General features: G+C 40.4%; 1 protein-coding gene and 1 long non-coding RNA gene across 5 annotated transcripts in view; both read left to right on the plus strand.

Moving 5' to 3' along the window:
* Nucleotides 1–13,041, plus strand: part of RBM27 (RNA binding motif protein 27) — a 32,683-nt gene extending 19,642 nt beyond the window's left edge. For all 4 annotated transcript variants that reach the window (XM_081181013.1, XM_081181016.1, XM_081181014.1 and 1 more), the window contains 10 exons: nucleotides 1,137–1,400; nucleotides 1,517–1,657; nucleotides 3,217–3,339; nucleotides 4,173–4,247; nucleotides 4,423–4,587; nucleotides 5,949–6,053; nucleotides 6,156–6,347; nucleotides 7,672–7,758; nucleotides 8,716–8,826; nucleotides 9,712–13,041. In XM_081181013.1, coding sequence (XP_081037139.1) covers nucleotides 1,137–1,400; nucleotides 1,517–1,657; nucleotides 3,217–3,339; nucleotides 4,173–4,247; nucleotides 4,423–4,587; nucleotides 5,949–6,053; nucleotides 6,156–6,347; nucleotides 7,672–7,758; nucleotides 8,716–8,826; nucleotides 9,712–9,798 — 1,350 coding nt within the window. In that variant the 3' untranslated portion in view covers nucleotides 9,799–13,041. The remainder of the gene's footprint in view (nucleotides 1–1,136; nucleotides 1,401–1,516; nucleotides 1,658–3,216; nucleotides 3,340–4,172; nucleotides 4,248–4,422; nucleotides 4,588–5,948; nucleotides 6,054–6,155; nucleotides 6,348–7,671; nucleotides 7,759–8,715; nucleotides 8,827–9,711) is intronic.
* A 408-nt stretch (nucleotides 13,042–13,449) lies between these two features.
* LOC308579958 overlaps nucleotides 13,450–22,658 on the plus strand; it is a 57,727-nt gene continuing 48,518 nt past the window's right edge. The window contains exons 1-2 of the long non-coding RNA XR_014004654.1: nucleotides 13,450–13,741; nucleotides 15,370–15,482. This is a non-coding gene — a long non-coding RNA (uncharacterized lncRNA). The remainder of the gene's footprint in view (nucleotides 13,742–15,369; nucleotides 15,483–22,658) is intronic.

A 22,658-nucleotide genomic window follows, 5' to 3' on the forward strand; every position in this document is an offset into this window, starting at 1 on the left:
TTGTAGAACCATATTTAATAATAATAATAGTAATAGTTATAAATATTTATACCCCACCCATTTGGATGGGTTTCCCCAGCCATTCTGGGCGGCTTACAGCACATATAAAAAGTGTAAAACATCAGACATTAAAAATTTCCTGATACAGGGCTGTCTTCAGATGTCTTCTAAAAGTCAGATAGTTGTTTACAGTGGTACCTCTGGTTAAGTACTTAATTCGTTCCAGAGGTCCGTACTTAACCCGAAACTGTTCTTAACTTGAAGCACCACTTTAGCTAATGGGGCCTCCTGCTGCCGCTGCGCCGCCGGAGCACAATTTCTGTTCTCATCCTGAAGCAAAGTTCTTAACCCAAGGTACTATTTCTGGGTTAGCGGAGTGTGTAACCTGAAGCGTATGTAACCTGAAGCATATGTAACCCGAGGTACCACTGTATTTCCTTGACATCTGATGGGAGGGTGTTCCTACCCAGAAGGCCCTCTGCCTGGTTCCCTTTAACCTCACTTCTCAGTGAAGTGAAGGAACCGCCAGAAGGCCCTCGGGGCTAGACCTCCGTGTGCAGACTGAACAATGGGGTGGAGACACTCCTTCAGGTATACTGGACCGAAACCGTTCTGGGCTTTAAATGTCAGCACCAACACTTTGAATTGTGCTCAGAAACATACTGGGAGCCAATGTAGGCCCTTCAGGACTGTTGTTATATGGTCTTGGTGGCGACTTCCAGTCACTAGTCTAGCTGCTGCATTCTGAATTAGTTGTAGTTTCCGGGTCACCTTCAAAGGTAGTCCCACATAGAGCGCATTGTGGTAGTCCAAGCGGGAGATAACTAGAGCATGCACCACTCTGGCGAGACAGTCTGCAGGCAGGTAGGATCTCAGCCTGTGTACCAGATGGAGCTGGTAGACAGCTGCCCTGGACACAGAATTGACCTGCGCCTCCATGGGCAGCTGTGAGTCCAAAATGGTTTGATTGGCAACTTCCATAGAAGGGACTCAGATACATACTATATATACACAGTTCACTATCCATCTCTTTTTGGATTAGGGAGTAGAACCTTTTAAACTGAAGCATTATACCTTGGGTGCTTTTTAAAATGTAGTATTGTATTGTTATGTAATGTTGCCTCATGTTTTCTTAGGTTGCCTTCAAGAGTGATCCTGAAGCTGCTCTAATTCAGTACTTAACAAATGATGAAGCGAGAAAAGCTATTTCTAGCACAGAGGCAGTGTTGAACAATCGGTTTATACGAGTGCTATGGCACCGAGAAAACAATGAGCAGCAGCCATTGCCACTATCCCAGCAGCAGCAGCAGGCGCCACCACCTCTTCATCACCCGCTTCACCTGCAGCAACAAATGCTGCCACAGCCTCCAGCCGTAACAATGCACAGCAGTATGGCAAAGGTATAGTGCCATTGTATAAACCTGATCACTTTTCTTTTTCCTTAGCTCTTTAGAGAACTGTGGGTCTGCTTTCAAAATTAAAAAGCTCATTTTTCAATGTTATATGCACAATGCAGGTAACAAAGCCACTGACATCAGGTGCTTACGTCATCAATAAGGCCCCAGTTAAACATCGTCTTGGAGCACCTGGTGGAAATCAGCCAGACGCTCAACATTTATTGCTTAACCAGTCTAGTTCTTCTTCAGAAGATGCTCAGGTAAAGGAGAGTGTGTATTATGAATCATAAATTCATACATCTTTTCTTTAACATGGTTAGGATGTTAAGGTTTACCTGGTTCTGTCAAGGGTGTTCACCTTGCTGTATTGAACTTAATCATGATTCAGCATCCAACAGGAAAATGAATAAACTGTGTCCTTTGCAACCCAATGCACCACCACTGTATGCCCACCACCCTACTATCAGTGGATATGGCTAGGCCAGATGATGTGCCTTAGTGAAATCTGCCTCGCAGGTTTCAAGCTCACCAACCCTCTCTCCCAGAACGAAGAATCACGGGGTGGTATTTAACTAAATAATGTAATTGCATGAGCACAGCAATTTTTGTTCGCTCAACAGACCCCCCCCCCCCGGTTTGTGCTTCTTGCGTCATCACCAAATCTCTTAAAGAGGGTTGGGGGGAAATCCAGAGCAGATAGGGGTCATGTTTGAAACAATCATAACTGTCTTCCTCCAGCTACTTCTTTAGATAAATCTCCAGCTATTGAGCAGGGTTCTCTGTCTAGTCCAAGATTTTATGCTGTGTCCAACAGAGCCCAAATTGTACCATTTCCTGCTCGGGCCAACACATTAAGAAGTCTTACTACAGCTTTCAGAGAAGCCCTCAAATCCACTAGTCCACTCTTTCTGCAGAGTCACTAGTGATATTTGGGCGGGGGGGGGAGAATATCCCACGCTATCCCCCACTCAAAAAAGGACTAGAAACTTCTCACCCTTAAAAGGTCTGCTGTGTCAAGGCAAGTGTTTTGTGGGCTGCAGAGTGGACGCAGGTAGATCAAGAAAAGCAGATTCACAGAGATAATCTGGCTCAGTGCTAACTCAAGAAACAACCTCAATTTTTTCACCTTCGTTAAAAGATTTCAGCTTTCATGCCTTAAAGACATGATTGGTTTGGGGGACCTTCCAGGTGACAACAGAGTTAGAAAAAAAGGCAGGGGAGAAGAGTGAAAGCTCAGTTCAGTAGTTGTAGACTGATCTGTAACATCTGAAGAAGCAGGATAGTGAAGGCATAATCATATCAGCAAAATTAAGAAAATTCTCAACTATTGCCAGGAAAATTTTAAAGTACATTTTCTTTAAACTATAGTAAGTATTTTATAAAATGAAACTCTAATTCTTGTTAACTTTACCTATTTAATATGTAATCAGTACAGTTAAGGAGCAGATACTGCAATTAAGAGAGTTGGGGGAAATTTCCATTCAAAAGATCTTACATATCCCCTTTCTCTTTAGAGTGATGTTGTGTGGAGTCTTCCCCTTCATAATGATAGGGTTAGTTTTGAAATTTATATCTGCCAGGTTAGTGCCAGATCTTTGAAACCCTAAGGACAAAATTCTCCTACTATCCTTCAGTCTGTTTATTACTGGTAAGAGTCTTTACTTCATCCCCACACAATCCTTAAAATATCACAGAGAGATAGCTTATAGTTTGGTTTTGTCTATGAACAGATGGTTTCTAAGCAGCATAAGTATGTTGCTTGCACAAAGCTTCATCTTACCACAGCACATGTCATCATAAAATATATTGCTGCTTTCAGATGTTTCCCACTTCAATTGGCCATTCAAAGATGGTTTACAGTTCCTCCAATTTGAAGACATCTATAAAGCCTGGTACAGGAAATAAATCTCATGATGTCCAAGAAGTTTTTAAAAAGAAACAGGTAACTGTTTGCATATTATTTCAATATATTTCATAGCCATGAGTTTTTAAAATGGGGTTCAGTGTGTGACATGTTTTCCTGTTAGTCCTACCCCTAGTTCTGATTGGAATTCAGGAGATGGGAAATTCTTTTTCTTTGACGATTTGGACCTGAGTGTGACGAGCCTTAGCTTTTGAAATGTAATTCAATATTTTTGTGTTAAAGGGATACTCATTTTTGAGCTAATAGCCAAACTTTTGGTTGGCAAGGGGTGGGGGGTCTTCAGTGAACCTTGAATTGTTACATGTTAGTTGGTTTGTCTGAACTCTACAGCAGCTATCCAAGATTTGTGCATGCACAGCAAGACTTTCATTGCTTTTTTATCTTCTCCAATCCCACATGAGATTACACATTTTACAAGCACAAAACAGGCTTTCAGCCTTCCGCAAGTCAAAAGCATCATGTAATTCAGCATAGAATAGCTGCAGTTGGGGTGCTGTGTGAAAGAATAGAAACTCTAGGCATAGTGATAGGACTAATAGTCTGAATATGTAACATAATCTGAATTTTGACCAAAGACATTTATTTGATATTGCTTATTGCAACAGCTTTCCAGGAGCCATGAATAAAGTCAGGATCTGTCCACTCTGCTAACTACCAGCAGCACAACTTGCATCTGTAACTGAAGATAACTATGTTCTCTTGTAAACTCTAATGCTGCAGTTGGTGGAATCATGTTTACATTTAAATGGTTCATGATATTGCCTAACATTGTGGTTTAAATCCGTTTCTTTGTAGCCGTTGTTATTAGGATGTGCCATATAGCTCACTAAAAGCATTTTATTCTTGATTAGGAGGCAATGAAGCTGCAGCAAGACATGAGGAAGAAAAAACAAGAAATGTTAGAGAAACAAATAGAATGTCAGAAGGTATGCTTGGCTTTTTTTCCATTTAACTTCGCCATTAACTTTGGTTGTGTCTAATTTTAATTTTTAGTAGCAGAGTATCCCCTAGTAAGCATTTTAAGGGTGCATGCTTTTCTATCTAGTGTGGAGGATGACGTATTTTCAATCTTGTATCACCTCTTTATTTTAACTTTCATAGATGTTAATATCAAAATTGGAAAAGAATAAGGCCACAAAACCAGAGGAAAGAGCAGATATAATGAAGACACTGAAAGAGCTAACAGGAAAAATCTCTCAGTTGAAAGATGAGTTGAAAACTTCATCTGCCAGTTCTACAGCATCAAAACAGAAGTCAAAAACAGAGGTAGGTCCTCTTCACACACAGCTGTTTTCATTTCAGAAGCTACTACAGTGGTACCTCAGGTTAAGAACTTAATTCGTTCTGGAGGTCTATTCTTAACCTGAAACTGTTCTTAACCTAAAGCACCACTTTAGCTAATGGGGCCTCCTGCTGCCACTGCGCCACCGCTGCACGATTTCTGTTCTCATCCTGAAGCAAAGTTCTTAACCCGAGGCAATATTTCTGGGTTAGCGGAGTCTGTAACCTGAAGCGTATGTAACCTGAAGTTTATGTAACCCGAGGTACCACTGTACTAATTGGTGCCTCCGGGAAACTTATCTCCCTATATTAAAGCCAGCATGAGGGTCTTTGTTAAGCATTGATCATACCTTTACATGCATTATCCTCATAAAGAGGCATCCAGGTGTTGAAGGGGCAACTGGCTGCGTCTGTGCCTTGACAGGTTTCTGGTCATGCTCCCTTACGTGTTGAGAAGGCCTCCACCAGCATACAATCATGAACCATGCATGTCCTGCCAACAGCCCCTTCAAAATGTGGAACCCCTTCCATGCAATATATCACTTCTATCTTCTATCTGTCTATATGTGAAATTATACCACTTCTATTAATCCTCACAGGGAACCACAGTAGATGGTTTCAGTCACCTCCTTCTGTCTGGTTTCTCATCCCTGACTCCTATTAAAGCTGTAAGATGACCCCAGAAACTTAGTGTATAATGAAATTGGCCTGCCTCTCGCGCACAGATACTCTACCCAACACTCTTCCCTTCCCCTCACTCAGAGAAGAGGATCCATAACTAATAAAAACAAAGAATGTCCACACTTCCCCTAAAGGGATGTTCACCTTAAATGTTGTCCCGTTGCCCACAGTGCTTTTATTTCTGAGCAAAGGCCAGCAAGAGCCTACACACACACACACACACACACACACACACACACACACGAAGTTCCCTTTTTTATTCCGCTATCAACTTCTCAAACCTGTTTCTGCAGTCATAAGTATTCGGGATCTTCAGATTTTCTAACGAGAGCCTGCAGTTTGCCCAATCACCTCTAGGGGTCACATGCGACTCACAGCTAGTGTCAATGCTGGGTAATAAGTGTTTTATAACTGTCAAAGCCTACCTTAAAATATTTTATTTATCACATTTTATATCCCTCGCTTGTAGTTCCAAAAAGATGCCCAAGGGAGCTTGCAAGTATTTGTTTTTACCCTGAAGGCTCTAAGCCCTTAAATAGTGGGTGAGAAGAATTGAAGCCCAAGAGGTAGCATCTTAACACACCTTGGTATGGAGATAAATGGAATAAAATGCAAACAAACTTGCTTTTTGCTCTCCCCACCCCATTCCCAATTCCCTTTTAAAGGCACAGAAGGAACTTTTGGATGCAGAGCTAGACTTTCATAAAAGGCTGTCTTCCGGGGAAGATACAACAGAATTAAGGAAAAAGCTCACCCAGTTACAGGTGGAGGTAAGTTTTCAAAGTTATATACTATCTTAATTGTGCTGTATATTATACATGAAACCTGTTGCAATGTTCATGGAAGATAAAGTGTATTCCTTTTGTCTGTAGGCTGCCCGTTTAGGTATCTTGCCCGCTGGTCGTGGAAAATCGATGCCTTCTCAAAGCAGAGGACGAGGACGAGGTCGGGGAGGGAGAGGGAGAGGTACAGTGAATCATATGGTGGTAGACCACCGTCCCAAAGCAATAACCATTGGTGGCTTTGTGGAAGAGGAGAAAGATGAGTTGCTGCAGCACTTTGCGGTAAGTCAGCAATTTGTAACTAAAATTAGATTAAATTGTTCTGGTTTCTGTACTCTGTTCTAGAATAGTATAAAGCTATTATTGCCCTAAAACATGGGTAGGCAAACTAAGGCCCGGGGGCCAGATCTGGCCCAATCACGTTCTAAATCTGGCCTGTGGACGGTCCGGGAATCAGCATGTTTTTTCATGAGTAGAATGTGCCCTTTTATTTAAAATGCATCTCTGAGTTATTTATGGGGCATAGAAATTTGTTCATTCCCCCCCCCAAAAAAATATAGTCCAGCCCCCCACAAGGTCTGAGGGACAGTGGACCGGCCCCCTGCTGAAAAAGTTTGCTGATCCCTGCCCTGAAACTTAGCTTCCTTCATTTTGAGTATAGCGTTAGTTGCTTTTGTGGTTAATCTTGTCTGCTTCCTAGTTGAAATTAGAAATGGAATGGCATCACATATCCACCTGCATTTAGCTTACTTCTAAAGGAAATCGACCCTCTCAAGGAATATCTAGCTGTAACTTCCACTTCCACCTCCTCCTTCTAAGATTTCTGATCTTTGGGAAGCTACTTACGCAGACAAGTCACGACATGGTCCAAGTCATGTTTTTAATGCCTTTTAGTGGAACTGTCATGGGTCTAAAGCTGCTTTGGATACCTTTATATATTAGTCAACCTTTGAGTTACTTGAGGTTAACTTATTTTTTACTCCTGAAGCAAACTGGTCCAGCCAGTTTTCATGTGAGAGCCCAATACCATTGAACTGCCACAATTTTAACGCTTTCTTTACATATAGACAGGTAAGCGTTTTTGAAGATCTGCAGACAATAAGCAGAAACACTGGTCTCTGCTTCCTTTTCTTCTGTTTCACTCTGGGTATCCAATACACCATTGCCTTCTTGTCTGTAAACATAATGTAGGTGGAGCATAAGCCTTTTTGATGGCAAGAATATGGGCGATATCCAGTTAGCACTGTTGGAGCAGCAGGAAGCATATATGCTTAGAAGAAGAGGGAGAGCAATTTCTGCCTCCCCTGGAAATTTGTTCTGTCACTAATAAAATACACACACACACATACACAAATATACCTGAGCTCATATTCCCACTTTTTGTATTCTGCCTCTCCTCCCAAGTATGTGTGATCTTCACATATGAAGTAGACTGAGGCTAAGAGATTAAATGGTCCAAGGAGTAGGAATTTGAACCTGCAAACTCCCTGATCCTACTCCATCACTATAACTACTATATTGCACTGGCTTTCAGTGAGTTAGGGTTCATTAACATGCAGCCCTAGAAGAGCATGCATAGATCTTATTCATCGTATGTGTTTTACAGAAATTTGGAGATATTGAAGGCCTTCAAGAGGAGGATTCTCCTTTAAGTGTTGTTCTAACATTTAAATCCCGTTCTGAAGCTGAAAATGTAAGTAATTATAAGCTAACATTACTGTACTCCTCTAACAGATAGGTAGCCGTGTTGGTCTGCCATAGTCAAAATAAAAAAATTCCTTCCAGTAGCACCTTAAAGACCAACTAAGTTAGTTCTTGGTATGAGCTTTCGTGTGCATGGTATCTGAAGAAGTGTGCATGCACACGAAAGCTCATACCAAGAACTAACTTAGTTGGTCTTTAAGGTGCTACTGGAAGGAATTTTTTTATTTTGTACTCCTCTAAGATGCACTAAAATATCTGCTTGAATGGAAAGTGGTTCATTAATATATTTGGGGGGGTACTACTTTTACAAAGGCATTGAATATTTGATCACTGGTTTATAATTCAGCCAATGAATATGCTTGTTTAAATTATGATTCAGAGAAATGCTTGTAGTAGAGAGTATAAACTCTGATTATTAGGGCTGTGCAACCAATTTAGCCAAACCCGGAACAAAATCTGGTTAAGGCAACTCTAAATCAAGGCGAATCAATTCAGAGCTCAAAACAGGGAGACAGACAGAGCCCATTTCAGAGCTCAGACAGAAAATGTTGCAACACAACATTGTATGAGGTGGGAGGGGAGCTAGACTTCGCTCATTGACCACTATAACTTTGAAGCCAGGGATTTATTTATTTTTTATTTATTTTTTTAAATAAAGCTTTGTGTCTTAGTGTTGCAGTTAGTTACAACACTGGTAACACTGCAATTTGGATTCAGGATCCAAACCAGGTCAGAGCAGGTCCAGGTCACCAAATCTAACCCCACATTAAATCAGGAGTCCTTGCATAGGCATGAGTACTATACTGTATAGTAGAAAGACTTCTTGGAAGTGCACATGGTGATCCTTCTGCTATAACAGCAAATAGCCTCTGCTTCTTAGCACATAATTTGTATTATTGTCTTCTCTTCCCACCCCTCCCACCCCCCAAAAAAAATCCTACTCTAGGCGGCCAACCAAGGATTAAAGTTCAAAGACCGACGACTACAGATATCATGGCATAAACCCAAGGTACCCTCTGTGTCCACAGAAACGGAGGAAGAGGAACCCAAGGAAGAGGTACTGGAATTATGTTTAAGCGCTGCTTGTCTATCAAAGCCTCTCTCAAACACTTTTTATTTTATTTTATTTTTTTGCTTCTTACTGTTTTGAGCTCATTATAGGAACTGTCCTGGAAGGGCATTTCTGAATGCTGAAGATATTTTAGGAGAACCTTAAGGTTGTCTGCATTCTCGCCGTTTTGTGACTAAATCCTCCTGTTCTTTAATTTGGTTCATAACTCCACAGCATGAATCAGATGGTGGACAGTTGGTTGTTTTTAATTCTTTAGCAATTTATACACCACCTTTCTGGACCAAGTCCACCCAAGGTGCCAAGCAAAATACAAGCATAAAACACAAGAATATATTATAATTGTATTCGATTAATTTGATATTTATACCTTGTTTTTTCTGTTAAAATAATACTCAAAGCTGTGTTACTTTATAGTTTATTATGATGCTATATAATCGAAAAATAGAGTATATTTTAGCAAATACAAAAGCCATTTCCAGAGCCACAAAAACAATTGCATGACCAATAAGACACATAAAGGCTATTTGAAAAGTGATTTTTTTTTTAAGCTGAAGTGGCCAGCACATCCCTTGAGAAGGCGTTTCATAAGGTAGGGGCCGCTGCTGAGAAAGCCCTGTCCATTATGCTCTCTAATCACTTCAGAGCACTCAGATTCAGTTGTCACATTTCACCACCCAGATCCATTTTTGCTATGTTTTCTCTGCATGTTTAACCCTGGCATGTAGCATATTTAGAGGAATATCCAAGGGAAAATTTTGCCCACATTTTTCAAGTCAAGTAGAATCACTGATATGGACCAAAAGGTTGCAACTGACTATTGTGGTATCGTACATTAAAAAAATAAGCGTATTATATTTTGTCTTTATTCAGGAGACAGAAGCTTCAGATTTATTTTTGCCTGAAGATGATGATGACGAAGACGAAGACGAAGATGAATCTCGTTCCTGGAGAAGATGAAACTTGAAATGGAATCAATAGTTTTAGAATTGTTGAACTAAAACTTTTAAAAAAATATTTAAAGGAAGTCAATGAGCCAAAAATTGTTTTTGTTTTTTGTTTTTATTTTCATACACACAAGAAAGCAAGTGTGAGTTTGAGATATTAAACTTAACAAATAAGTAGCCACGATCAGCCAAAGGCTAAGTGTTGCAAAGGTGGTTGTGATCCTCTGAAGATGGAATGTATCAATCTTTCAAGCCCAACTTGTGTTTATTTTGTTTTTAAAATATGGAGCTTTTTCAAGCTATCAATGGCTTTATAGGCTTTATTTAGTAATGTAGTGTGAGATGAGAGCTTTCTGTGAAGTTCATTTATATGTCAACATTTCCTGGAATTTGGTAATTCAAAAGTCCCTTAGTTAGGTGGCAGACAAGTTATTCAGTTTGAGTAAGTTTCACACCTGTCCAGAATTGCTCCTAATCTTACTGTGGATGATACCATTCAGCTATCTAGCAGAATTACAGGGCAATTCTGCCCATCTCCACATTCAAACAAGTCCACATCAATGACAGCTACTCTTGTCTAATATGGCAGTTCTTCTCAATCTGATCTTCAGACATAGTCCAGCCTTACTACTTTTTGGGTGCAGCTTACCACTGCTCTGTGAATTCCACATTTACTTTCATGGAGCATCCATGGACCTCCTGCATGAATCCTATTAAAATGAACAGAGCAGTTAGTGCTTGATGAATAGCTGGTATAAGGAAATACATCTAAGTGCTTTTAAAAGTGTCCAGCCATTTGAGTTCATTTTCTGTCCTCTGTAGCTAAATAAGCTCTCTTTTTTTTTTAACCTTTTTAGGTCAAGCCTCCACAGTATTCAAAGCAACTTGTTCTTTTTTTAAGACAGAAAGCCCCAAGTCTTTTTTAGAAAAATCATTAAAATGATAAGAGACCATCACTTCTAATAATATTGTGCTTAACTCTAAAGAGAGCAACTTTGGTAAAAGAAATGTTGAAAAGAGACTGATTAACTTAGATGCTTTTTATTTCCATGCTTTTTGGTTATGCTTTCCCTTCCTTCCCCCACACCACTTTTTTATAGCACCTAACAGTAGCTGGGGTAGATTGCGGTAGAAACCGTATTAAACTATTTTGGCTTTCCAGGGCAATAGATCTTCATACTCAACTCATGTGTCACTTGCTTCTGTTAAGCCTAAGCACATTGTCCTGTAGATCCCACACACACACTCTTGGTGCCTCTGTACTATGCCAGTACACATTAGGGCCATTTTATATAGGAAAGTATGTTACGCCACAGCGTTCTGAATGTTAGAGTCAAAGAAGCAGAGCAAACAGTACTGTTCTCAACTCCTGTGGTACTGGAACACTAATGCAAGCAAGTAAAAAAAAACCTATTATTTTTGAAGTTTTCTATTAAAATGTATTACTGCAAATGGTACTTTACCCTCTCTTAAGTATCAGAAGTACTACATTAGATCTCAGCTAGCTACATAAAGTCAAGCACTCTGTTCTTTTGGGTACTGTTGTGTGTGTTGTGGTATGTAAAGTCCAAAGTAGTATCAATTTAAATTCCAAGTCATACTTGGAGAGGAGTGTAATTTGTCAGCAGTTTTTTGCCCTTTACACAAAGACCTTTGTTTTCTAGATTATTGCTACATTCCGACTAATGTTTAATCTCAGTGAATTACGTTAGAAGAAGAAAGCACGAATATTGCACACCGTAACAGGCAAAGCCTTGCTCTTCCCCCCCATTGCCTGCAATGTCTTTGGAATGCCTGTGACTCAGTATGTGGCCATCACATATACTGACCCATTGCAGCAAAATGCTTGAATCTGAACAGTTTAATCAAATGATAGAGGGAACAAAGGATTTATATATGTGTATATATATATATTGTACAGGGTTTTCTTAAAACTGTATAATTGTGTAAATATTTTGCTTTTTTTGTGTACTAAAACTACCAGCATCTAGATTTCCATAAGAATTCTTGTATTTTTGTATCCGGAAGATTACAGTGAGTGAATGAAGCTGTAAGAGAAATTTCAATAGCCTTTGGCACAGGTAGACCGGATAGGATTCCTTTTCATATGGTTTTAAAATAACATTTTGTTAGCACACTGTTCAGAACAGGATGGATGTCCTTGCTCAGAGTGTTGGCTTTTTTTTTCATGGGGAGCGAGAAAGATTAGGGGCCATGGGGAAAATATTTATTTAATGGGGATTTTCCCCCCTTCTCTTTTCTTTTAAAATATTTGTTGGCTTACATAAATCCTCTGGTGACATCTTAAATGTGATTTCTCAGGCCAGAAGCACAAAAATGAGTTGTGCCCCTGAACCCATGTATTGAAAGCATACTATTACGTTACTGAGAATGTAAGTGATGGGCAGCATAGTAGTAACTCACTTAATACAAAGGAGAAAGGAAAACTAGTTCAAAGTGACCTTCATTTTGACATAGCTATGGATCTCCCTGTGTTGTGTATTAGAACTTAGTAGGATACCGTTTGTGTTTCTAGGTAGGTAACTTCTGGTAACACTTCATTTTTTATTGCTGTGGAATTGTCACTTCTGCATTCATAAGCTATGATGGACAGCATAATATAATACCTACTAAGTGACTTGAGAATGATAAATCAATCTGAAATAAAAGGCTACTACACAAGGAGTACCACTTCACTGACCACTTAGTGTGTAATCCCATTGCAATCCAGAAGAATGCCACAATGTAAATGGTCAGTGAATCACCCCCTCAACCTCTACAGATATTAATGCTTCTACTATATAAGCTGTCAATTAAACTGTGGTATAAAAATTTTGGTTGGTTTGTTTTAAATCCTTGAGCATAAAAAAGCCTAGCATCCGAAAACTGATTTGAAAAATATATGCCCACATACAGTGGAGATGCTTCAACAGTTTTTAACAAAATCATGTGAAAAGGAATGGTAAATTCCTCTCAATGTATAGTAAACTTGTATTATAGTTTTTACAAGATTGTGAACTTGTGTAATAGTATATTAGGAGATATTGTTGGATTTCTAACTGTTTATACATTTAAATTCATACATGTAATGTTTGTTTTATTGATTACACTCTGAATTTCTAAGATGCATGTTGACTTTTTTGCAATAAAGAAATAATATGGAATGGCGTAAAACTACAAACGAAAAAGGCATAAAACAGATTGAATTGAAATTTGGAAAAATAGCCATTCCCAAAAAATTATAATCAGAAAAAGAGCTGTATTGCTTCATTTCTTCCGAGGTATACTCGCGTGAGTGCTTGGTGCAGAGTGTGTGTTAATAAATACATTTGTATACATATTCATATGCATAGACATAAGCAGTTGGAGAGAAGGTGCAGTTTTGTGGTAAAATGTTGGGTATCTTTATTGAAGTAATACAGGTTGGTTAAGCCTGTGACAGATGTGAATGCTTGCCTCAGAATTTTGCTATTTCCTCTCAGGAAGGGCAGTTTGAGATAAACAGCAGCTTTGTGACAGAACCTTCAGGAAAATTCTTGGACAACTTAACTGCCCTGCCCCAACTTAACTATTCTCAACTGGAAAATTATTTATTTTACCTCACCTTTCCAATGAATTTGTTTTGTTTGGGAGGCAGCTTACAAATAATAATAATAATAATAAATAATAATAATAATAATATAAAATTAATACAGTCATAAAGCTCACTTTTTATTACATGGATAAAACCAATAGTGTGCTTTTTAATCATGTTTGCCTCCAACTTAACTAATAAAACTGGTGGTGGTGGTCTCTTGATGACGATGGTATAGAGGGAGGGATAGTAAGATATCAAGTATTAGGACAATAGCAACTGAAGGATATTGTTCACTATTCTGAAATTCACGTCACTGCAAAAGCAAGAAAACATCAGTAATTTATGAAAACAGATTTGCCTATATATCTTTGAACTCAAGGTAAGGTATATTTTCTAGACAATTCTGCATCTAGGCAACCTAGATCTGCTAGGTTGAGTAATATTTGCTTCCTCTCTTTTTAGGCCATACCTTTTAAGAGCTAAGACACGGAAGAACAGTAATTCTTAAATTAGGCTGGCCCATGCTAGTGCACTATCAGGGAGCCATTGTTAGGCTGTGAGAAATTAAATTCTCCGAGGTTGCCCACTGTGCTTGTGAATGATTTACCATTCTGGTCTTGAAGCAGCTTGTGAGCTTTTGTGATAATATGTTTTCTTTTGCTCTAAAAATTCACCTTTACATGTATAAAGATCCCCTCCCCCCACAATTTTATTTCTGAAAAACTGCCCTGGCAGTTGGGAACACTTGTAGAAGTTCGATGCAGCCTAGATCTTTCTGTGTAGAAGATTAATGAGAAATATGTACATGTTAAATTTGCTCTAATCCACCACCACAAATGGCCTTTATTTCTAATCTTCAGTACTTCAATACCTGCATAACAGTGGTAAAGAATTCCTTAATTTTTTGTTACTGAGAGCAGAAAGACTTTAACTACATCACTGAATCTGTAATCTGAGGGCATGATGTGTCTTCATGCTCTCTATAAAACTGAGGGAAATTCTGAAAGGCTTTTGCAAACCCCAATGTGGCATGGAATCATTGAATTATAGAGGTGGAAGAGACCCTGAGGGTCATCTAGCCCAACGCCCTGCAATGCAGGAACCTCCGCCAGATCATACATGACAGATGACCATCCAACCTCTGCTTTAAAAGCCTTCAAGGCTTGCTTGTAGTCAGGCCGCCTCTAGATGGGCCATGGGTGCTATCTGGGTCCTACCTCATCCCTGCTTTGAGCAGCAAAAGATCTCTGGTCAGCATTGTGTGTCTGTTGGCTCTCAGGCCTTGTCTGTACAAGAGCTTGGCATCCTCACAAGCAAGACCCAAAAGTATTGGAAGAAGCAATACATGAGAAAATAAAGCACAAAAATGGTGAATGGTTTTATGTGATGGCCATGCTCTTTCTCCCATGTGGATCGTGGGGGTAATGATCTTCCATACCGAGTTATTATAAAGATAACTAAGATAATGATGTGAACCTCTCTGAGTGAGCACTTGGAAAAAGCTGTCCACTCCTACCTGTATCCCACCTCCCCTGAAAGGAGGTGCGCCTAGCTATGGTACAGTGTTACTTCTAGCAGGCTGCATTATTTATGTCTGTCAGAGTTAACTTCATCCATCTTCATCTGCAAGCTGAATCTGAGCTCAGATCCCCTGGGAGGAGGGCAACGCACAAAACAAATCCCATTTATTGGGACTCTACAGAACAGTCTTTATGTTAATCTGCAGATAAACATATTTAAAAGCAATATCTGTTGTGACCCTAGCTATGTCCGCCCAAGAAATGTGATGCACTTCATAATATTTTTGGCCATTTTATTTTGTTTTCAATATAAACTGAAATGCGCCTTTGCAGCAGCAAGACAGATTATGATGATCTTTCAGTTTTTTAGACATTGCTCATACCGGTTTGCATTATTTTCTTTCAGCTAGCCATTTAGACGTACTGTAAAATAAACATTCATAAATTTCTTTCAGTTATTGAGGATTTCAATTTTATATCTTTGTAGAAGTGTTTTGATAGAAAAGGCTGATGTTGCATGTTGAGCTGGGCTGCCTTGACACAGTGTTCAGAACACAGGATCCTCCCGCCAACAATACTCCATGCTTTCAGCATCGATAGGCAAGTGCCTCAATCTTTTTTCTTTTTTGTGTAATTTTGGGGAACTACTAGATCAATGTCACGGCCAGGTTGCTTAGCAAGAGCCTTGTGTATTTGTGGGCACGTTTGCATAAAGATTAAAAAGGAGCATTTATGATACACCCGCACCTAGGCCATACTGGAATCCCAACATATTATGAAATACGTAGCTTTTGAAGGTTCAGAATGCTGCATAAAGAGGCTTATGTCACTTTAACAGTCACAGATGCCCTCAAAGGATCCTGGGAACTGTAGTTTATCCCCCCACAGAGCTTTGCTTCCCAGTACTCTTAACAAACTACACTTCCCAGGATTCTTTGGGGGAAGCCACGACTGTTAAAAGTAGTGTAGGAGTGAATTAAAAGTATGGTGTGGACGTTACTTAAGTTGTGCAATTGGCCACAATTATTTGAAAGCTCTCATCAGCATGGCACTTCTCAAGACAGACAGTGTATTCTAGGGATGTGCATCGGCTCTTTGTGTATTCCAAATAACCAGGTAAATTGGGATGATTCAAGGCAGACTCTCACATTCCCAAATTGGATTGCATTGTTAACAAGGCACATCAGGGTGAATCAGGGAATCCTCAACTTTGGAGTAGCTCTGTTGCTTCAGCATTTCCAAAATGTCAACCACATGACCGCCCCCATCCCTCTTTTCTTTTCTGAGAAATTAGTCAGGAGACGTGGGGTGAAAGAATTGGGGCAGGGTCTTTTGTTTTGATGGACAGGGCCAATTTTTAATCACAGTGATTAAAAGTGGGTGGGGGTTGTTGGTGTTGTTGACGTTAATTTTTCGTATCTTTATTTTGAATCTCATGATTCATCGTTCAAATTGGTTGTGTATTTTTTGATGTTTCAATGATTGTTTATGACTACTTTAGTTATGGTTGTAGTTATGTAATTTTTTTACATGTTGCAAGCCGTCTCGAGCATAGTTTTAACTTTAAAAAGTCAGCAAACAAATGCAATGATTGATTGATTGATTGATTGATTGATTGAATAATCTTCCCGGTGCACTCCAACCACAGTGATTTGAAGGAAGGATGTCAAAGTGAATAAACTAAGTTGGGTCATTTTTGTCCTTTGAGTTTTGGCTGTGAAAACGGGGTAAGCGACAGAATTAGACTAGGTGGATTGCGTCTTTCCCAGTTGTTTTTTCCTAGCAAGATAAAGCAATAGCTCATTTTCTCACCACCACCCCTCAGGTGACCACTCAGTAGGGAATGTCTAGGTGATGTTGGGCTACAACTCCAATAATCCCTGACCATTGGTCATGCTGGCTGGGATGAAAGAAAAGTGGAGCCCAACAACAACTCTGGAGGGCCGCAAGTTCTTTCCCCGCCCTGGTCTACAATTACTTAACTGCAGCACTAGCAGCTTGTAGTGAGTTAACCACCTTCCAGAGAAGTTTGCCTGCCATGACCTTATCTGCTCACTGAATATCTCCCGATAAACTTTATCAAGGCTTCTCCAGAGCACAGTCTGAAAATGGCTATGATCATCTTGGTGCTTAACTCTGCTCATCTTGTTTTGAACATGCAATATAGTACACATGAGGTTATTGTACTGAAGAACCTTTTTTAAGTAATTATAATTTGGTATTCTGTGCATCTTTATGCTGATAACTTTAAAGCACTCATGGTCTCTGTGATTTATTTAAATACTAATAAATTATACATTTATGGCACTTTAGTAATTCATGTGAAAATTATTTGGAGTCGAGCCACTATAATGTACTCCTGGTATGGTCTCCTGTGGCCAAAAATATGTCAAACAACAGTTCCATCCACTTTCTGGATTCACATTTTAGAGTGACTTTGGGTTATTCACAGGTCAGGGAAAGATAAGGAACAGTTTTTGAAGAGAGCAGGCCTTGAACATTTGAAATCCATTTCATAAGCAGCGAGGGTTATACTCTGTGCCGATGCTACTCTTCTTGTGCTCAAAGTACACCTTTTGTTTGAAAGGCTTTCCCGAATTCTTTCCTTCATTACTTAGTCATAGGCTGTATATGTATGTATGTATGTATGTATGTATGTATGTATGTTTGTTTGTTTGTCTGTCTATCTGCTGTGCTTGAATCCCATGCTTCTTCCAAAGAGCTCACTGTGGTTGCATTCGCATGGCAGTTTATTTGAAATGATTTAGTATTTAGGTGATAGCCATGTTTTAATGATGCTGCCTTTTATTAGACCATCATAGCTTTGGGGTTTCACAGAACTTTCCAGCTTTCAAAATGTTTGTTGTGAAGAAAAGTATATCTTTGTGGAGGGTGTGTGGGTGGGAGAGAGACAGGACACATACAGAAAATGATGTACATATTTAAATAAGACATTTTGCAGTCCTATATTATATATTATTTAAATCTTACACCCGCACTCCCTCCATATACATATTCATTTATTTTAAGGGTGATAATAAGAAATTGTGGGTGAGGACTAGATTCTGTGACTTATCATTAGAAAATGATTCAACAGGCAGATTTGAAGCTCAGCAATCTAAGAGAGATAAATTCTTAAATTTAGGCTCATGCTTAACTTGGGGTAGAAAGGATTAGTGGAAGCTGATCTATTAGGGCAGATGGCAGACCCTCCAATTGTCCCTATTTTTCAGGGACAGTCCCAGATTTACAGAAGACGTCCCGGTTTCTGATTTGATCCCAGAATGTCCCTCTTTTCCTTAGGACGTCCCTATTTTCATCAGAGAAATGTTGGAGGGTGAGGAATGGGACACCCCTCATCCAGCCCATACCTGTCTGCCTTCTTACAACCAGTCCAGGGCTTGGCAACACTTTCTGAACTTAGTAGGGTGGAGGCTTGGGGCACACCTTGAATGAGTTGGCTCTACCTGTTATTGGCCCTCGCTCTGGCTCCTGTTGGTGGCCCTGATTCCACTCCACCAGCCCAGTGGGCACCAGCTACCACCAAAAACTATGAGAAATGGCTTGTTTTTGTATGAATTAAAGCTGTGGTGAATGATCTCGAGAAGTTGGCAAGTGATGTATGTTTTCCTACCATAGACTTTGCAGGGGGGGGTTGGGGGTAATGATTTCTTTGTTTGCCTTTGGGGAAATTGTTTTCTGAAGCCCATGAGAGCATCTCTAGTAATGTGCCATAATCCATGAGTTGTAGAACATGCTTACAGTTTTTATTAAAAGGCATTTTTGTGGCCAATGTTATGCAGGCATAAGGGTGTCCCCTGCACATGCTCAGTACAAACCTGTTGTCAGAGAAGGTTGCGTGATGCAGGAGAATTGAACGTTGATGCCAAAACTGGGAGCAAGCAAACAGACCACTATGGCTTGAGGTGTTGAATTTCTTGGGCATTTTGTTGCAGGGAGCAGGCGGCTGAAAGCCACCCCTAGATATTTTCTGTCATAACATGTAACATGTGCACATCTTGTTTCATTTCAGCTGCCCTGTTTAACAATGCAGCATGTTCTAAGACCTCCCTGCTTCCTTCCCCAAGTGCTGAAACCCGCACAAAACAACAGGATATATCTTTGATGGGTGAAAAACAGTGGAAAAAATCTCGAGAGACATGTGACAGAAGATGGCACGCAGGGCTTCTAAAAATACCATGTAATGCATCCAGCTAGAGAGTGTCTGAGGCAGTGGTGGGAATTCAGCTGGTATGTGAGAAGGAAGCCGTGCCAGCTACAAGGCCCAGCAGGTCCCACTCCTTAATAAAACATAGTTAAAATGGCACAGGAAGCCATGGCTTGTCAGCTCTGACACCGTACATGGGATTTCAGCAAGCATGTGATGAACCACGCACGTCTTTTTGGCCAATGTGCAACTGCTTATTCTCCCCCAAAGTCAAGCACACCACTATTCTGTTTGGCTTTACAATTAATTACAAACTGGGAGGGAATGCAAACAGAAAGAGATTGTTCTAATTTCAGCTGACATGTTGGGGGTTTTGTCCTCCCACTTTGGTTGTTACGTTTTGCATTCAAAGTTTAATGAAGGTTTCAGTGATTACTGATGTTAAGAAGCAGGCAAATCCAAACACTAATGCTAGTCATGTTTCTGAGCTGCAGGTCCAATACGCGGCTGTTTTGATATTGGTTTCTAGTGAATGTGGGTCAGGAAGGGCAAGTGACAACATGCGAAGGATTCATGTAGTCTGCTTGTGGGTTGTCACTTTTTTTAAGTACCCAGATTTGCCAGGCTTCTGGAGCAAAACGGCTATCTAAATATGCCACAACCATATGCTGCAGCTCTCCCTATCACAAGATACCCCTTTGGAATATTTAGTAATGTGATGCAAAAATTGGCACTTATGGCTTAGATGCCCTTATCTTTTGCCTTGCTCTTTCCAGGCACAGGTCTGCGCTTAAAAGCACCATTTCTGAAAAACAAACTTGTTGTTTGCTCCAGAGCCTTTTCCACAAGACCCGCTCTTTAGCGCTCAGTCAGAGCAAACATCGACTCGGGTTTTCCGTGGATTGCTGTTTGCTCCGATTGAGCTTTAAAGTGCAGGTTTCCACAGCTCTGGAGCAAAAAAAAGTGTGCTTGGACGCAGAGCTTTAAAGCATGGAAAGAGTGGAGAAGCCCTCTGTACTCACAGCAACATTGCAGAGCAGCGACGCCGAGTATATGGGGCGGAGGGGGCTTCAGCCACCTCAATATTTTGGGGCACGGAGCTCAGCCTCCCCCATATTGAGTGCTCGGCAGCCGGGCGGGACGCGCGAGGGTGAACCAATCCGTGCGCCCAATCCCTTGCGCGCCGCAGCCTGTCTCCGCCCCTTGGGTCAGGCCTGACCCGGGGACAGAGCAGCCGCAGCTAGGCGCCTCGCACACCGCAGCCTCTCTCTGCCCCAGCCAGCAGCCTCTTTCTGCTGCGGAAGAGCTGTGTGCTTGCAGCCCAGTTGAGGAGAAGGGCGGCAGCTCTCTGCCGCCAACTCTTCACTCTGAGGAAGCTCCCTCACACGCTAAAGCCAGGCTTCGATGGGAGTTTGTTGGAGGGAGAGGGCGCCTGGTCGCCCCCTCCAGAAAATGCACCCGGTGGATGTCTGGCTGGGTTGGTTGGGGGGGGAGGTGTCATGCGTGTGACATCATGCACATGTGACATTCCCCCCCCCCCAAAAAAAAAATGTTGGGCGCAACTCGGCGCGCCTGTTGCAGAGGACCCATTCATCACAAGCATGGTTGAGTACAGGCAATAAAGCAAGAATGGGAAACCTATGACCCTCTGGGTGATATTCGACTCCAACTGTTGTGTTTCAGACTGCTGTTTCAGCCTGCCTCCCAACAAGGCAGAAGCCACTTAGGATCCAAGCCAGGGAATAGGAAGTATAACACTTCTTTTTCGTTTGGAAGAATCTCTTCCTTTCTTTGGTTGTTCCTGATAGTTGTCAGCAGTCCACACCCCTCTACAGATTAGGTTTGGGTGAAACATACAATTAAAAACAAAATCATTAATAAAACATTTTGTTAGAAGATTAAAAGAAACCATTTTATGTCTATGATCCTTTATTGGACACAAGTCTCTATTTCAGTATAGTCTCAGTGATTTGAAAAAAGGTGCTTTCTACATTATATCTGATTAACAAGTTGAAAATAAAATGTCTACACAAAGCCAAAGGCGAATAAGATTCCAGCCAATGAGTTGCAGTAAAAGCAGCAAACCACAGTGGAATTTGAATAAATATTTTGTCATTCACAGCAAAGTGAATTACAGGCTAGTTGCATCACGGAGAAAGGGAAAACAAAAAATAGTGTTCAACGGCTGGTGAAAACTTACTGCTGCTCACACTGCCCATTGATCTGTTTCAACAGCAACAGTTGAATAATATGAAGCATGAACGTGTATTGCCAGAACCAATCAATAATGCTGACAAAGTTGGGTATTTACTGGAAACTTTTGTCGTATCAACAAGATTCTTTCGGGGATCTTTGATTCAACTACATGTGCCACATTTTTCTTCTTGTTGATTTTTTTCTTTTTTAAGTCATTGGACTATATATATTGTTTCCTGCCAGATATATTTAATTCATTCTTACTGAAAAAAATGGGCTTGGAATGTTACTGACAAATCAGCAAAATGTCCACCAATCTGTGAGAAAATAGAATGTTTCCTATGGGAAATTTGCCCTGCACCAACTTTCCAGCATCTATTGTTGTTGTTTTTGTTGGCCTGGGCATTCCAGCATGTAGTGTAAATTGGTTTTAATCTAGCTGGTTTTATCCATTCTGCTTAACCTTATTATTTTCTTTTGACTGCCTTTCTCATATTTTTATCATCATCACCATCAATTTATTGCAGTGAACAGACCAGAAATACGATCAAAACAAAACCCGCCCTGTGCACCATACTCTTAAATACAGTGCAAATACAAAGCAAGGTGCAACATTAATGTCCTTGGTTTAGGTATACATAAATATAAGAAATTACCTAAGTAGCCTCCAAAAATTATTCTTCTCCCCAAGAAATAGCTAGTGGCTTTTTTTAAAGCCATTGCAATGTCTTTTACCACTGTATTTGAAAAGCACTTTCATTGACACTAGAGAGAAGCTCCGCACAGGAGATGACATGGCTCTTCCATTGTCCAATCTGATCGAGGAAATGTCTAGTGTTACCCAGATGGTCAATTATTCATCAGCTAAATAGCCAAGCATCAATTACCTGGCTTGATTCTCTTATTCATTAAGGAGATTGAACAGCCTAGTTTAACAAAGCAAGAGGAAAGTTGCTAAGCTACAGGGGATACCTGACCAAGCTGCCCACACATGGCGAAACTTCGCAGTCCAGGAGAAGGAAAAGTTAGACAAACGGCAGAGTCCTGTGGATGGAACTCAGGGAATGCTTATGAAAAGCCACATCTACCAGCAAACAGTCACATTATAATTCAACCTGAATATCTTTCCTGAGAAACTGGGGCAGGGGAAATCAGGGAAAAGTAAAAATGCAATTAGTAGGCATACTGAAGGGTTATTCAGAGCATGAAACAGATACTAAATGGATACTAAGGGGGCACCCATTAATTATGTAACACCTTTGCTGGTGCTTTTTTCAGGACCAACCCCCACATGATCTGGAAGACACACCAGAAGTAAGGTACTCCAGTGGTAATGCAAGATATCCCATGGCTAAGGTGAGCTCTGGAGGTGTCAATTCAGAATATTCAGGAAAATCTCCCAGGAAGGAGAA

Source organism: Podarcis bocagei (genome assembly GCF_964188305.1).
Source record: "Podarcis bocagei genome assembly, chromosome: 2".
In the NCBI taxonomy this organism is placed as follows: Eukaryota; Metazoa; Chordata; class Lepidosauria; order Squamata; family Lacertidae; genus Podarcis; species Podarcis bocagei.